Here is a 15,088-nt window from a genome sequence, read left to right on the forward strand (position 1 = left end):
TTGGAGGGTTTTCAGCAGAGGAGCAATATGATCTAACTTACATCTGACTTACATTTTACAAGGATCACTCAGCTATTTTGTTGAGAATTTAATACTGGGCCAAGGATAGAGAAAAGCTATAAGCATTTAGTCTTATCTAGGGGCTAGATTTTACTCACTTTCCTACTGTCTGGTAAATATTAAATGAGGTCAATATGTCTGAGCATAGTTACCCATGTGGAGGCAACCTGATGAAGGAGAAAGAGCAGAAAAAGCTGCTACCACTTTCTGGGTTAGCCTCTGAGTCTTGCTCCTTTTCTACCTTTTCCTCTTACTCCCTTATCACCAAAATTACAAGAATTTTCCTGGTTGGCTCACTTGTTCAGAACAAAAGAGAATTATGCCATAGATTTAGTGGAAAACAGTTTAAAGGTAGTAGAGTTTCAGTTCAGTTCAGTTCAGTCGCTCAGTCGTGTCTGACTCTTTGCGACCCCGTGAATCGCAGCACGCCAGGCCTCCCAGTCCATCACCAACTCCCGGAGTTCACTCAAACTCATGCCCATCGAGTCGGTAATGCCATCCAGCCATCTCATCCTCTGTCATACCCTTCTCCTCCTGCCCCCAATCCCTCCCAGCATCAGGGTCTTTTCCAATGAGTCAACTCTTCGCATGAGGTGGCCAAAGTATTGGAGTTCCAAAGAGGCTCAAATAAAGTTAACTCCATTATTAAAATGATCATGGGGAAAACGATGATGCTGGTAGTCTTTATAATATTTGGCTTTGCTGCAGAGTTCGTAGATCATTGAGATACTGCACAAAAGGAGGAGGGAGCCAATGCCAGGAAGATGGCCTTAGTCATACCACGTAAGCCATTGAACATCTTTTTTAGTCTAAAATATTTCTGAGGCTATCTGCCAAACTGCATTTTTTTTAAAAAAGCAAATGTGATCCACGCATTTGAATGCTTATAATTGGAAAACCTATGGCAATGGAAAATTGCATTCTTTGTAAACGGACGCTGCATTTACATATATTGAGATAGGGAACACATATCCATAAAGTTGTATAACTCTCTATAAAATGCATTCCTATATCCCAGTTCTTAGTTTGTTACATCAGATCCTTAAAAATTATTTTAAATGCCTTTGTTTAACCAAAATTTGGTGTGCTGATTATTTTTTTTAAACCAGTGTTAAGAAAAAATATTTAGGGAGTTCCCCAGTGGTCCAGTGGTTAAGACTCTACCTTCTAATGCAGGGAGTGTGGGTTTGATCCCTGGTTAGGGAAGTAAGGTTCCACATGCTGTGGGGTGTGGCCTAAAATTAAAGAAAAAAATTAATGCATTCCTTTGTTCCTTTAGAATCTTTCTTGAGCAATTCAGGATGATTTGAACACTTTAAAAATGAATGAGAACTCTACTAGAAAGTGTGTATTTCATAGTATCATTAAGTATTAAGTATCCACTACACATACAATACTGTATTAGTAGCTAAGAGGACAATGATATGATAAAATTTAGATTTGACTCTTTTTAAAGAAACACTTGCAAAATGGGGTCCTGGTCATGCATAGTTTACTTTCACAATTATTGCCTATCAACAGAAAAATAACAGAAAATAGAGATTATTCACCTAGTTGTGCATTTTCCTCTCATGTCTGAGGATCTTTCTAAAGCAGAGGGAGATCCAGACTTGAAGGTTGACAGGCTATGTTTCCAGTTGAGTTTGCCTCTGCACTTCAGGCTGTTCATTTGACTTGGTCTAAAATCGGAAATTTGTGTCGAAGTGTTTCTCTCGAGACTTGCAACATTTTAAAGGATGTTCCTACTAAGCAGTAATGCAAACTAAAAGTCATAGAAACCTCTTAATTCTGATGGTTCTAAGCATAATCATTTGGATATGTAGAATCAGGTCAAGGAAAATGAAAAGAGAAACTTAAAATTAATATTTCTTCATTTCAAAATTTTTAGCACATCAGCCTTCTGGGTTATATCCTGTTCCTTGGTTTGAGATGTGTTCTAGATGGGAGAGTTGCCTATCATAATTAGCATAATTATGCCCACTCAGGGTTCAGTCAATCAGTTCAGCAGGAGAAAGTAAACCTGTTCATGTAGGCAAAAATACCTACATTTTTTTTTCAGCCACTATTCTCACGTCATGAGCAGGCACAGCCCTTGCCAATGAAACTACCATGAGCGATGCATGAGTTTCCATTATTGAACCTTCAACTTATCAGTGAATTAGAATTTCCAATCATCCACCTAAATGTATTAGGTCAGCCAAAAAGTTTGCTTGGGTTTTTTGTAACATTGTATGAAAAAACCTGAATGAGATTTTTGGTCAGCCTTATATTATGCTATTACAGCTCTCATCACAGTGATGGGCAAGTTTTGGAATGGCCTTTTGAACTGCATCAACTGTTTTCAGTTTCACAGCCTCAACATGACAAAGAGAGTCAACTTCAGGGTTATAAAAAAGCTAGCCAACTCTTTATCTTTTTATTTCCATAATGTTAATGAATTTCAATACATTTCTTGAATGAAGAGCTTTGAATAATCCAAATGGAACCTACTGGGAGTTTTCATTTGAAGTTTCAGATGTCCCAGGCTACAAAGAGCCTTTGAATTTAGGTATCTCCTTTTGCATTAGGCTTCCCTGGTGGCTCAGACAGTAAAGAAATCTGCCAACGAGGCAGGAGACCCAGGCTCAATCTGTGGGTTAGGAAGACCCCCTGGAGAAGGGAATGGCAACCCAGTCCAGTATTCTTGCCTGGAGATCGCAAGGACAGAGGAGGTTGGCAGCCTACAGTTCACAGGGTTGCAGAGGGTCAGACATGACTGAGTGACTTTCACTTTCTTTGGCATTAGTATTAATACTTTGTTGGAATGCATATTCCCAAAATTTTACAGTTGGAAATATGAATCTTCACTTTACTCACCAAACCCAAACCTGCTTCTTTTCCAGTGTTCTTTATTCAGCCACCTTGGATGGAAACCTGCCAATTACACTAGACTATTTTGCCATCACCCACCCATCAAATCACAAAATAAGGATCTTTTACCTTCTAAATATTTTTAAATACACACTCACTCTCCATCCCAAATGCCACTAACCTGGGCAAGGTAATAGTCTTTTCTGACTTGAACTCTGTACTGCTGAAATAGGTTCCTAGCTGGTTACCACATCTCCATCCTTTCCCTTCACCAATTTATATTCAAAATTCAATTAAATCACAGTTTCATGAATATGATTATAACATCCCTTTTCTTAAAAAATGCAATATTTGTCATTGGCATTGGCATAAACTCTAAATTCTTTAATAGGACTTAAAATCTTCATGATTGATCAGAATTCCACCTAACTTTCCAGTCTTATCTCTTCAGTTCAGTTCAGTTCAATTCAGTCGCTCAGTCGTGTTCCCGACTCTTTTGACCCCATGAATCGTAGCATGCCAGGCCTCCCTGTCTATCACGGACTCCCGGAGTTTACTCAAACTCATGTCCATTGAGTAGGTGATGCTATCCAGCCATCTCATCCTCTGTTGTCCCCTTCTCCTCCTGCCCCCAATCCCTCCCCACATCAGGGTCTTTTCCAATGAGTCAACTCTTCGCATGAGGTGGCCAAAGTATTGGAGTTTCAGCTTCAGCATCAGTCCTTCCAGTGAACATCCAGGACTGATCTCCTTTAGGATGGACTGGTTGGTGGGGAGCCTATTCCATGTTAGGTACTAGTAAGTAAATCAATAATTAAACCAAGCATAGTTTCTGTCTCAGTAAAGCTTATTGTCTAGCATGAGAAATAGTCATGAAACAAAGAATGAGATTAGAGTTATGACATGGAAAATATAAAGTTATGCAGGATCAAACGTCAGGTAACCATACTTAATACAGGAGTCAGTGGAGGTTCCCTGAGGAAGTTCTGTTGAAGCTAAAATCTGAAGGATGAGTAGGAACTAGTTGTGGTAACAGAAGAGTCGAGAAGGAGGAGAAGAGGTGGAAGAAATGTTCCAGCCACACAGTTAAATGGACAATACACAAATACTGAGAAAAGAAATAACTTGTTCTCAGTATAAGACTTTCCTGGTGGCTCAGAGGGTAAAGAATCCACCTGCAATGTGGGAGACGTGGGTTGGGAAGATTCCTTGGAGAAGGGAACAGCTACCCACTCCAGTATCCTGACTTGGAGAATTCCATGGACAGAGGAGCCTGGCAGACTACAGTTCATGGGGTTGCAAAGAGTCGAATATGACTGAGAGACTTCCACTTTCATTTTTTCCTTATTATAAGCATAAGATGTTGGGAACAGATATCTTTATTGAATTTTTTTGTTGGTGGTTTGTGTTGCAAAGGAAAACAATTTATAAAGTTCTCATTACCCTTTGTTGATAACTAAGTTCAATGGCTCCTCTTTTCATAAATGCTGTTGCAATTAAAGGAATAAAAAAGCATCTTTGGTGAGATACAGAGTCTGTATATCAGGAACTTGATTCTATTTGACTTTTGCTTTATGACTGTGAACAAATGACCTACACCTGTTCCTCTGCTTTGCTGTTTATAAAGGAGTGATGATAACACTATCCAGTTTCACTTACAGGGTGGTATCAAATAGTGGTGCAAAAGCACCATTTAATAAGCCACACTGCTTAATGAGCTTTTTTAAAATATTCATTTCAAACACATTAAACAATTTCTTGATTGTAGACTGTTCTCTATATATTGGTAGCAACTCAAATTTATTTTTCTTATGATGCTAGCTGTAGCAATAGGGGCTGCAATTCCAATTTCACAGCAAGTAGAAAGCTGTCTTCATTAGCTTTCAAGAGAAATAGAATTGGATTATGTCTCTTTTCAAAAAACCCAACTGTTCAATTCAAAAATATTTTCAAGCAGAAAAACTGGAAAATCCAGTTACTTTGCACTTATCAAATAAACAGGACACATTTTTTCTGTGATCAAGTCCCTCAATTCCTTTACTTTTCATGGAAGTTAATCTGATCAGTCCTTTCTTACTTTTCTGTTTAAATGTACTATCTGATCTCCCACTAGCATGCATGCATGCATGCGGCCAAGTTGCTTCAGTCATGTCTGACTCTTTGCGACCCCCTTGGACTGTAGCCCGCCAGGCTCCTCTGTCCATGGGGATTCTCCAGGCAAGAACACTGGGGTGGGTTTCTGTTGTCTCCTCCAGGGGGTCTTCCTGACCCAGAGATCTCTCCCACTGTCATATTTATTGACAAACATGGCAATACAAATGCAAAGAAAGTTTTACTGAAATATAATCTCTCATGCTTAATAACTAAGACTTTACAGTTTAAAAAGAAAAAGAGAGACTTTCTAGCCTCATGTTACTTTTGTATGTAATAAGGCAGACATGAAATAAGACACCATTGGTTTATGGGTCTACTCTGCCACAAACTTTTATTCATCCCTGAAAGCATTTTAGTTACAGTTAAGTATATGGGTGTCAAATATCTCTATCACAAATACTGATCTTTTCTTACATGTTTCCATAGTCATAAACAAGAATAATATCAATTCCCCTTTCAGAATCAAAGGACAAGTTCATTCTGAAATATTTTACAAATATTGAGAACTGTACAAGTACTACTTTACAGAGATGGAGAGTGAGTTTTTAGTTCTGAACGTCACTTTTTTGTTATTGTTTACAGTCTCTTTTTTCTTTGGTGAGCAATTGTATTTCAAAATATAGGAGCTCTATTAAAGGTGTCTAATTTCAAAGTCCTATTTGGGTCTTTAATTAAATTTATCTTTTGCTATTTGTTGTTTAGTCTCTCAGCCATATTCAATTCTTTTGCAACCCCACAGACTGTAGCCCTCTGTCCATGGATTTCCCAGGCAAGAATACTGGAGTGGGTTGCCATGCCCTCCTCCAGGGGATCTTCCTGACCCAGGGATCGAACCTGCAGCTCCTGTTGAGGCTCCTGCCACATCTCGTGTACTGCAGGTGGATTTTTTTTTACCACTGAGTCATGGGGAAATCTTTTTTTTTTGTTTGACTGCGGCAGGTCTTATTTGCAGCATGTGGGATTTTTGATCTTCACTGGGGCATGCAGGTTCTTTTAGTTGCAGCATGTGAACTCAGCTGTAGTATGTGGGATCTAGTTCTCTAACCAGGGATGGAATCCAGACACCCTGCATTGGGATGGCAGGGTCTTAGTCACTGGACCACCAGGGAAGTCCTTGTTTGGGTCTTTTAAAGGTTTTTCTATTACTAATTTCAAGAATCTTTAAAAGGTTTGATCGTTTTATTGCATTAATTAATTCTGTATTGTTGGGGGGAAATTTTTTAAAGTCATTTAAAAAGAGAAAATAGATCATGAATGATTGGTTCTTTAGAAATGGGGAAGTGCTCTTAAGGAAATGCATATTTAGGAAACTTAGTTGATGGCAAATTTAATTCTAATCTGTTAGTATATGCTTGAAGAAAATAGAGTTCATGTAATTATACAGTCAGAAGATTAGTGAGCACTTCTTTCTGCTTTTGGTACAGTGCGAAGGCCTATTCAAGAGGAATCTGAAATGTGGGGTTCAAGTCTCATTTCTGCCACCCACTCTCCATGTCACTTAAGCTACTTAAGAAAGCCACTTGGCCTCTGAACATCAGTTTCTTGTTTGTAAAATGGAGATAATGATGCCTTTCTTATAAGCTTCTTATTAGGAATAAGAGACATACACAATGAAAATGCTTTGTAAATCAGAAGCTGCTTTACAAAAATAAATTAAGAAAACTTATCACTAGCTCAAAGATTCCCATAAGAGATTCTACAAAAAGTAGCTTAATATGTACTTTGGGTTCTTGTTCCCTTTTCAATGTATATGTGCTAAATCCTTCATTAGGTTATAAGCTCCTTAAAGCCACAGTGGGCACACCATATCCTCTTTCATGTTGCTCTCTGGACTACACACAATGGACACTCAAAAGGCTTTGTTAACAGATATTCTCTCCTCTTCCTCAGTCCCACTGGCAAGCAAAAATCACTACTGTCAAAAAGTCTAAACCTCTGTGGTGTAATCCATTTTTATTTCCTTATATTCTCTCCTCTAAAGTTATGGAGAATTGGCAGGTCAGCAGCAACTTAACAAAACCTCAAGGCAAAATCCTTTGTTCTCAATCTAAATCTGCCCCTCTTGCAATACAAAACAAGTGGAATTAAGTACATCCTTGGCTCCAGGAAGAAAGGGAGAGTACCTGTTGGCCCACTAAAGATTTCTAGAGCCATGGAATTCCACAGGAAAGTCCCTCCCTCTCTGGGTAACAGAGGAATAAAGTATAGCAACATAAAATGGTTAGAGGAAAGACTCACAGAGAAGGACAGGGGTGAAGACACCAAAACCAAAAGAAGGTGAAAAGAGAGTGTTCCCAGGGCACTGATACTCTCTAAGAAGGCTGATGACATGCTCTGCTCTACCCTCATGCTTGAACAACAGTCTTTCATAGGTAAGCTGGCACCAGCTCCTGACCCAACGCTTTTAAAAGTGAAGGTACCGCGGTGAGGAAGGGATGGCTACCTCAGTCTCCCTCCTTGGATCCTGTGAACGTGCCTATCCGATGCACGCTCTGCTCAAAGTATACCCTTTTCATGAGGTTTTTATTAAGGGTGCCTAGTTCAACTCATCTGTTAGGTTTAAGAGGAATATTTTTCTCCGAAGCCACCTTCTCCTATCTTTACCGATACATCGTAGCTTTCATTAAACAGCCCTTAGGAGGGCCCACGCATTCCTCAGGCTCGGGGTAAACACGTGTGCCGGCGGGCAGCTCTGGCGCGCCCTGCCTTTCAGCACCACCGTCTCCGGACAGCGCCTCGCTGGCCCGCCGGGTTGAGGCCTCCAGTCCTTCACTCATCCACCCCCGGCCCACTCGCTTTCCTCTTTTCCCTCAGTGCCAGAAAAAAAGCACCCCAACTTCTAACTTCTCAATCCTTGCTTCTACAGTGACCTCCGCGTCCCTTCCTCGGGGTCTAAACGCGCACGCCCCCGCACCTTCGGGTCCTCCGGCACCAGCACCCGAGCAGCATCCGTGGCCCGAGACCACCCTCGGGCAAGGATCACCTTTCCCTCGCCACTTCTGAATCCCAACCCAGCAGCCAGGAGCCCCGGCTCGCTCCGTCTCTCCGCCCCAAAGCCTCTGGAAAAAAAAAAAACAAACGCGCGAGGATGCCCTCTCTCCCCGCCCCAACATACACACAGACACACAGACACACAGACACACACACACACACACACACACACACACACTCATACAGACACTCGCACGCCGCAAGCCTTGCGGGTGCCATCACCGCCCTGGGCAGAGGCTCAACCAACTTGGGCCCCATCCTTCAACACCGGTTCGCAGAGGGCCGCCCGCAGCGACCGCCCCGCCTCCTCCCCTTCCTAGGCGACTGGTCCCGGCAGCGGAGCCCAGGCCCCCGCCCCCTGTCCCCCCACCTCCACATTCACTAAGCCATCCGCCTCGCGAGGGCAATACACGGTCCACAACCCTCAGACATTTGCCCCGGGCCGCCCCCCAAACCATCAGCCAAACCGTAAACGAATCTCCTTGAGCCCAGGCCAGTTCCTGGTGTGTGGTGTGTGTGTTTGTGTCTCTGAAGCCTATACATCATTAACTCCTTCGAGCTTTCAGCCCAACCTAAACAAATTTCACGTTATCTCCGACCCCCTTCTCCCTTCTCCGCGCCCCAGCCTCTTCCCCCATCCGGATCCTCACCCGCCAAGTCGCCAAACCAACCACCGCACCCCAGCCCTCAAACCTCGACCTCCCACCCAACCCATAACAACACTCGCCTCCAGCCCCTCCCCTCCCCCACCCCATGGCCCCCCCCAGCAAGCCGGGCTGGCCCGAGCGAGTGACGCCTCGAAAGAGCAGCTGGCATCCCCTGCCGGGAGCCCAGGATAGAGGGGCTGACCTCCCACCAGCTGGATCAGCCAGCACAGCTCTCCGGATGGGCAGTCGCCAAACCGTCACACGCCCTGGAAAACACAGGTGCCGGGGAAAGGAGAGAGGCGGAAGCAGTCTCCGGGGGTGGGCGGGAGGACTCACCGAACATCTGAATGTGCCCTTTGGTGATGGGATTGAAGCTGCCGCAGGCGAGCAAGATAACGTGCGTCTTGGTGGTCTCGGTCATGGCGCGGGCGGGTCCCTCGCGCTGGCCCAGGGGTCGCCTCTCTTTTTGTCTCTCGATGTGTCTGCAGAGGGAGAAAGGAAGGCGAGGCTCCGGCGGTGGATGCTGTGGACTCCGAGGAGCCGCTCCAGACGCAAACCGCGTCACTCCCCGCCTCCCTTTAACGCTTGCAGCTCCGGCAAGATCCGAGGCTGCTTTTGTATATGCTCAGCTCCGCTCTCCTTTCCTTCTAGCTTCTTTCGCGTCTCTCGAGCTGGTGTCCGTCTCCTCCCTTTCTCTGACCCTACCCCACCTCACCCTCTCCTCCTTCGTGTTTACCTACAAATCAAGATGTGGTACCCAAGCCTAACCCTGAACACTCCAACAGGCAACGATCAGCATGGTGTGACCCCTTTCTCTTTTCTCCTTCTGAATTAGTTTTCCTCCCCAAATTGAACATTTTTTTTCTGTCGACATCAACTTTCTCTAACATTTGCAGCTCCAAAAGTGTTTGATTTTAAGAACTGTTTTCTTTCTCTCCCTCTCAAAATTTTAAGTGAGAAATGACAATTGATCAATTGGGGAGTGTTCATTTCTGCCTGTCTTTCCCCTCTTAATCTCATGGTTTTGAACTACTGAACTGAGTCCAGAGCTTGACCAAGTGGTTGCCAAGATATAGGAGGAAGCTGAATCCTTCTCCTGGCATACTGCTCCTTTTGTGCGTTGAAGCAATGAGAACACGGATGTCACAGAGTTACTAAAGCTGTGTTAGAAACTACTGTGATCTTACATAAGCTATCAAAATTCAGACAAAGATTTACCCATTCATAAGTGTTTGAGTGCCCACGATGTGTTAGGCTCTGATATAAACCCTGCTGATAAAGCAAAGTCTCAGTCTTCATCAAGTTTACATTCTACTGGAAAGAGACAATAAACAAAGAAGGAAAATATTAGATGGTGATTGTGCCATGCACAATAAGTGAATGCATTTCACTCTCTGACAGAACAAAGGGTGAATGGAGGAGAGGGGACTAATTGAAATGAAGAAGTTAGGGAAGGCCTCTCTGGGGTGGTGAAATTTAAACTGTGACCTAAATGACAAGGAGTTGCTAGTACAAATATTCTGGGGCAAGGAGGGGTTCATTGTCCTCCTAGAAATGAAAGGCCAAAGAGACTTGAGTGTATGAATAATGGGGAAAATGCTAAGAGAGAAGACTGGACTGGTGATCAGGACCAAATCAAGTAGGGCTTGTAGGCTAGGGTAGGGTTTGGATGTTTTTCTAAAAGAAATAACTTAGAGAGGAATAACAAAAGGAAACCACTGAAGCTTTTAGGCAGGGAAGTGACAAGTAATTTACATTTTTATAAGATCACTCTGGCTTCTCAGTGGAAAATGGGAAGATGAGGAAAGCACTTAGGAAATCCCGCTGGTAGTTTGGCAGGTGGAGTTGTCCTTGGCCTAGGTTTTATAGAGGTAAAGCTGATGAGAAGAAAATGGTCTCAGGATAAGTTTTGTTGGTAAAGTTTACAATCTTTGCAAATGAACTAGATGTGAAGGAAGGGAGAAAGAACAATCCAGAAAAGTGTCTAGAAATTTGGCTTAAGTAAATGAGTGGACAGAGAATGAGAAAGATGGGGAAAGAAAGTTTCAGGGATGACCAAGTATTCTAGTCTGATACAAAAAATAGACCTAATAACTCGAGATTTTTTTTTAAATGGCATTAAAAAATTGAGATATAATTTACATATACCATTGTATTAGTTTTAGTTGCACGTAATAATTCTGAACTTAGAGATCCATAAGTACAAATATTTACCTTTCTCGGGCTTCTAGATTCTTAGGTAAATTTCTACCTATTTTAGTGGGTTGGTCATTGTTTCTTACTTAAGAGCATGTATGTGTGGTGTACAGTAAACATTTGTTAAATTATGCTGAACAGCAAATCAATCCTAATATGCGTAAAATTTCTAGTTTAAAGACAAGTATCAGAATCTATGTATATTTTAATGCTTTTGTATCTTTCCTGATATGGGATGCAGACTAGTGCGGTAGACAAGCAGGAGATATTAAGGGGAGCCTGACTTGGGTTTGAAACTGATACTTACTAGCTGGACAACAAATATTCACTGAATGTCTGCTTATGCCAGGCACTTGATTTAGGGGCTGTGAACAAACCAAAGTTCCTGCTTTAATACAGCTCACATTCTAGAGGGGAAAACAGATCATTAAAAAAACAAAATAAACATAATGGTAATAGATACCATAGGCTTCTCTGGTGGTAAAGAATCTGCCTGCTGATGCAGGAAATGCAGGTTCGATCCCTAGGTCGGGAAGATCCCCTGGAGAAGGAAATGGCAACCCACTCCAGTATTCTTGCCTTGGAAACCCCATGGACAGAGGATCCTGGCAGGCTACAGTCAATGGGGTCACAAAACTTCAAACACAAGTTAGCAACTGAAGAACAGCAATGACAATAGACATCGCAATGGGAAAAAAGAAAAGCTAGAAGAAAAAGAAAGGGAAATCCTTCTTTATTGAAGTGGTCATAGACAGCCTCTCCAGTAAGATGGGATCTGAGCAAAGACCTGAAAGAAGTGAAGGAATGTGTCATTTGAATATCTGGGGAAGAACATAACCTGAAAGAAAGTGAAAGTCGCTCAGTCGTGTCCAACTCTTTTGGACCCCATGGACAATATAGTCCATGGAATTCCATGGAAGGGAAGTAGCCATTCCCTTCTCCAGGGGATCTTCCCAACCTAGGGATCAAATCCAGGTCTCCCAACATTGCAGGTGTATTCTTTACCAGCTGAGCCACCAGGGAAGCCCAATGCAAAGAGCCTGAGGAGCAAGAGTGTTTGGGAGTCTTCAACTAGCACACCTGTATGGCTGGAGAAAAGAAAGTGAGTGGAAAATGGTGGGAGACAGATTGGAAAAGTAGGACAGATCAGATAGGGCCTTACAGGCCCTTGTTAGGGCTTTGGCTTTTTCAGAGATAAGAAATCACTGGAGGGTTTTGAATGGAGAAGTGACATGAGCTGACTTACACTTGAAAAGTATCATTTTGTCAGGAAATATAAATTTTGGAGTCATCAGTATAGTTTTATATTTAAAACCATAGGAGTAAATGAGGTCACTTTGGGAGTAACAGATATACATAAAAAGAAGAAAAAGAGGTGCTCAGATTCAGCTCCAGGACACACCAAATGAATAGCTAACATTCACTATCAACAGAAGCCCTGGCACTGTAAGCCATTTACAGATGTTAATTCATTTAACACCAAAATTCTGTGAGTTCAAATAATTTTATCCCATTTTAGAGATGCACATAAGGGAGAAGACAGAAATGAAATAACTGGTCGGAGTAAGTATGGAGCCAGATTCAATCTCAGGAAGTTTTGATTGAAGGTCCTGCTGTTGATCCAAGGCTATCTCGTCTTGTTTCACTGCTACGCTATACAGGCATACCTCGTTTTGCTGAACTTCACAGATACTGTTTCTTCTTCAGATTGAAAGTCTGTGGTAACCCTGAGTTGAACATGTGTACCTATACTGTTTTTTCCAATAGCATTTGCTCACTTTGGGTCTCTGTGTCACCATATTTCAAGCTTTTTCATTATTATTATATTTATTACAGTGTTGTGCAATCAGTTGTCTATGGTAATTGTTTAGGAGCACTATGAACCACACCATGTAAGACGGCAAACTTAAATGATAAATCTGTGTCCTGAATGCTCACCTCCCTCCCTCTTCTCAGGCCTCCTTATTTCCTGAGACACAGTGATATTGAAATTAAGCCAATTAATAACCCTCCACTGACCTGTAAGTGTTCAGGTGAAAGGAAGGGTCAATTGATGTAGCAAACTCCATTGCTGTCTCATTTCAAAAAATTGCCAGAGCCACCCCAACCTCGGCAATCACCACCTTGATCAGTCAGCAGCTATCAGCATCCAAGACCCTCCATCAACAAAAACTTTATGACTTGCTGAAGGCACAGATGATGGCTATCATTTTTTAAACCAAAGAAAGCATTTTTTAAATTAAGGCATGCACATTTTTTAAGATATGATGCAATTTCAAAGTTAACTGACCACAGTACAATGTAAACATGAATTTTATATGCTTTGGGAAACCAAAAAAAAAAAAAAAAAAAAATCCATGTGACTCACTTTATTGCCATATTCCTTTATTGTGGTAGTCTAGAACCAAACTTGCAATATCTCTGAGGTATGTCTGGACATTTTTATACATTCATAAAAATGAGGATGACTATACCCACACAAAGCTACAAAGATGTGAAGGTTACCAGTAATGTATGTAGAACACCTAGCATATAGTAGATGGTCAATAAGTGATACCCATTTTATAAATGAGAGAATGGAACTTTGTAACAGAGTTTGAAGAACAGAGAATTGCCTTACCAAGTCTTCAGACTTTCCCCTCCTCGATAGAGGAAAAATGGAAAATTAGGCAACAAAATACTTGCTGGAATGACCGGGCACTCACTCTACAAGTTAATTTTAATAAAAAGAAAGAAAACAATGTCTAATTCAATATTCCCACACAGAATAGTGGTCAATAAATATTCACTGATGAATTAAATACAAAAGTCTTTTTACCAGCTCAGTGCTCAGAGAGTAATAATGAAACGTGAATTTGTAATACAATGCAATAAATATGTCTCAGTCTTGTAGGTTATGTCTTAAGGCATAGTTTAAATTCTATAGACTAGATTAATTGGTTGTGATTCTAATTGACTCTTGTAATTTTCTTTGCTGCTGATCTCTAATTTGTGTATCCCCAAAGAGGGCTTTGGAACTGAAATAGAAAAACACTGAAAACAAATCTTGGTTCTGCCACTTGCCAATTGTTTGTCTTTGGGTCATTTATTGCTAAGACTGGAGATACAGTGCTCCACCCTCATCTCTGGTTTCAGCTACTTATGGTCAAAAATATTACTACTACTTATTGGTCTGAAAATATTAAATGGAAAATTCCAGAGATAAACAATTCATAAGTTTTAAATTGCAAGCTGTTTTGATTAGCAGGATGAAATCTTGCGCCCTCTGGCTCCATCTTTCTGGGACCCCCAACCACCAACAAAATCTGTTCCTGACATCCAAACATTGTCATAGCTGGATGATCCAGGCTCATCCAAAGCAGACAATCCTTCTTTGGAAAAATCCTCAGAATGTCAATAGTAGCCTAATGCTATGTCATTCACCTCACTTCATCTCATCATGTGTTTCATTATCTCATATCATCACAAGAAGGGTAATATAATACAAGAAGAAATTTTTGAGAGAGAGATCACATTCACATAATTTTTATTACAGTATATTGTTGTAGCTGTTCTATGTTATTATTGTTAGTAATCTCTTGCTGTGCCTAATTTATAAATTAAATTTTATGATAGGTATTTACATATAGGGTAAAATATAGTATATATAGGATTCAGTACTATCCTCAGTTTCAGGCATCCACGGGGAGTCTTGGTACATATCCCCCCATTGATAAGGGGGGACTACTGTACTATAATACATGTCCTGTTTATTTACAGGGGTTCTATATGGTTTAAATAAGACCATGTGAGAATAAATGAGTTGTTTTTTTTTAAAGCATATCATCAGCTTTAGGCCAAACTCTGTAGTTGTTATATACAGAATACCTATTGTTTTTGAGCATTTAATTATTCTGTTGATGACTTTTATCAAGGATGTTTCTGAAAGTTCTAATTTTACAGGGTAATGACTTTGAGAATGTGCTAATGTGCTAATAGTGTATATATATCTCAACCAATGAAAACAAATACCAAAAAACATACTAACAACAAACTTATTCTCAGGGAAGATTCCAAGGCTTGTTCGCAAGATATAGAAATATTAATAGGAATGTCAATCCTTGCATAATACATGCACCTTAATATATATCATGATCTATTCTCAGGAGTGTTTAACTTAGGTAATATAATTTGGTTCAATATTTCAACTT

The 15,088-nt window shown here is 41.1% G+C and overlaps 1 protein-coding gene across 6 annotated transcripts in view; it reads right to left on the bottom strand.

The window, feature by feature from the left end:
- The window catches only part of NMNAT2 (nicotinamide nucleotide adenylyltransferase 2), a 209,736-nt gene that overhangs the window by 147,071 nt on the left and 47,577 nt on the right, over positions 1–15,088 (bottom strand). For 4 of the 6 annotated variants that reach the window (XM_061160897.1, XM_061160900.1, XM_061160894.1 and 1 more), the window contains one exon: positions 9,039–9,184. In XM_061160897.1, the coding sequence (XP_061016880.1) occupies positions 9,039–9,184 (146 nt within the window). Of the gene's footprint in view, positions 1–9,038; positions 9,185–9,920; positions 10,017–11,205; positions 11,264–11,361; positions 11,534–15,088 lie in introns of those variants that run through there. The other 2 variants (XM_061160898.1, XM_061160899.1) reach the window with 2 other exon arrangements.

Source organism: Dama dama, chromosome 14, assembly GCF_033118175.1.
Source record: "Dama dama isolate Ldn47 chromosome 14, ASM3311817v1, whole genome shotgun sequence".
NCBI lineage: Eukaryota > Metazoa > Chordata > Mammalia > Artiodactyla > Cervidae > Dama > Dama dama.